This window comes from Etheostoma cragini, chromosome 3 (assembly GCF_013103735.1).
Source record: "Etheostoma cragini isolate CJK2018 chromosome 3, CSU_Ecrag_1.0, whole genome shotgun sequence".
In the NCBI taxonomy this organism is placed as follows: Eukaryota; Metazoa; Chordata; class Actinopteri; order Perciformes; family Percidae; genus Etheostoma; species Etheostoma cragini.
Genome location: NC_048409.1, coordinates 10085027 through 10087249, shown reverse-complemented (window position 1 = coordinate 10087249; position 2223 = coordinate 10085027). Strand labels below are relative to the sequence as shown.

At 40.7% G+C, this 2223-nt stretch overlaps 1 protein-coding gene across 1 annotated transcript in view; it reads right to left on the bottom strand.

Annotated features, from left to right (window-relative positions):
* The window catches only part of LOC117942145 (extracellular calcium-sensing receptor-like), a 4691-nt gene extending 2665 nt beyond the window's left edge, over positions 1-2026 (bottom strand). Inside the window, exons 1-4 of the mRNA XM_034867473.1 lie at positions 2001-2026; positions 1515-1863; positions 635-922; positions 29-469 (exon numbers count right to left, since the gene is read on the bottom strand). Coding sequence (XP_034723364.1) covers positions 29-469; positions 635-922; positions 1515-1863; positions 2001-2011 — 1089 coding nt within the window. The 5' untranslated portion in view covers positions 2012-2026. The remainder of the gene's footprint in view (positions 1-28; positions 470-634; positions 923-1514; positions 1864-2000) is intronic.
* Positions 2027-2223: the final 197 nt, after the last annotated feature.

Here is a 2223-nt window from a genome sequence, read left to right as displayed (position 1 = left end):
GTAAAGCATGGGCCACCAAATACACAGCCTTGTAGACATTATATGACACTCTTAGCTGTGTCACATCAGAATAGGCAGAGTAAACATCATTTAAAACCTCAGTCCCTTCACATGGCAATCTCTCTAGGTAGTTGTCGCCCATGTGAGAGTGGCCGTTCACTGACCCGTTCAGTCGACAGTTGAACAATTCTTCCCAAAATTCTGCAAAGAAAGCTGATTGATGAATAGTGTATGGTCTGATACTTGTGAGGTGTTGTCTCAGCCCTGGAATATCATCAGCTCGCCGGATGGCAAATCCGAGTGTTCCTTTTAGCAGATCTCCAAACTCTTCCCAGAGTGATTTTGCAGACGACCAAGCCTCACTAGCTACCCACTGTAGGCCGGTTATATTCTTACGTCCCATCTCTCTCAGAATGCCATTCATCTCTGACTCACCACAGAAGTTAATGATGACCTTTGAGGACGCCAACTAAAAAGTTAAAATATGAGTATAGTTAATATTCAAGTGAAGATGTGTTTTCTAAGTGTTAAGCAAGGATTTATTGCAGGTATATAATACTTTGTCTTGTTGATGTCTTGGCTATTTTTATGTATGTATTTTTTGTATGTACATTTTCCATTGACCCAAATGTACCTGAATGACATCCAGAAGTTCATCTAGAGCCTGCTGAGTCAGGACTACAGGATAGAAGTGAGTGTAGGCAGCACACACACCGTACTGCTCCGACTCCTGCAGGAAGAGCTTGATGGCAAAGCGAGCATAATCAGATTCCACGCCAATGACTCCCACCCAGGTCCAACCAAAGTAGCTAACCAGCTGGGCCAGGGCTCTCATCTGGAAGGCATCACTGGGCATGGTGCGCATGAATGCTGGGAAATCCCTTTGGTTACTCAGACAGCTGCAGGAGGCGAAATAGCTCACCTGTTATTATAGAAAACAATAATTTACCTTCTGCACAATTTGGCTCATTGAAAAGACCATTAAACAATAATCAAATTTCACCACAAAATAATAGTGTTTGGAATCCAGCAACTTAAACACTCGACAATGAAAATGGAACTAGATCATATTTCACCACACAATACCACCGTCTTTACATACACTCAGTGGTGCAGTTTTCCCTGCACTAAGCAACTCACCCACTCAACTGTAAAAATGGAAGATGAGTTTAAAATATATACATATTCTATAAATGTCTAAAACACAATTTTGCCTTATTTTGCACTATTGATATTCAAATGATTTGAATAATAAAGTGTTTCTCTTTAGTTGGAGACAACTCCTTATTCTTAAGCAAAATTAAATTTTAAAAGATGCATATCTTAAAAATGAAAATGGGGCTGTTGTATTTTTTGCTGTAAAGTAGACACTTTGAAGAACTATATCTTTACCAGTACATCAATGATTTGCAATGGTATGGTACTTCATCAACATAAAGAAACTGCAAAAGGCATTGCAAAGACATTATTAATAATATCACAACCAAAGCTCACACACTACCAGGCAGTCTCACCAAGGGTATATCGAATGAACCCAGGCTTCTCAGCAGGGCCGTAGACACCCCAGAAGCAGCATCTCCTATAATAACTGGGGACACAGCACTTTGTACAGCAGCACAGCCTAAAGTAGAAATAATGTTCTTTTCTTGACCTTTGTCTCTGTTCACTCTCTCGGCTCTGGTGACTGTCTCTGGCTGGCCGTTCACCAACAGCAAAGATGCTCTTAGTGACACAGGTATGTCATCACAGCTATCACGGATGTGGAAACCCAGCTTAAGCTCTGGCAGGAGGTCACTGCGCTGGTTGATTTCTTTGATTGCAAAAGTCATTGTCTGCATCCAGCGCAAGGCACGAGAGCTAAAACTACAAAAGTGAAAAGCAGTTTATCAAACAGTACAAATATGTGTATATATTTAAACATGCACATACATACACGCATAAATAATAAATCAACTGTATGCAACACAAGCCGTATCAAATTCAGTCAAATATTTACTCACTACTTATACATATTAGCTGTTGGTTTTGTTTTGTATATCGGAAGAGAAGACACAGGGCTGTAGTGTAAAGGGAATAATCCCCCTATAACTACATCCCCAGCTTCGTACAGACTATTTTTCTCCTCTTCCCCCAAGAAAACACAGTTATCCAGAGCAGCAGCTGAGCTAGGTTTGCCCCCAAAGAGAGAAAGTAACATAAGAAGCTTTGCAGCCAGCATTGCCA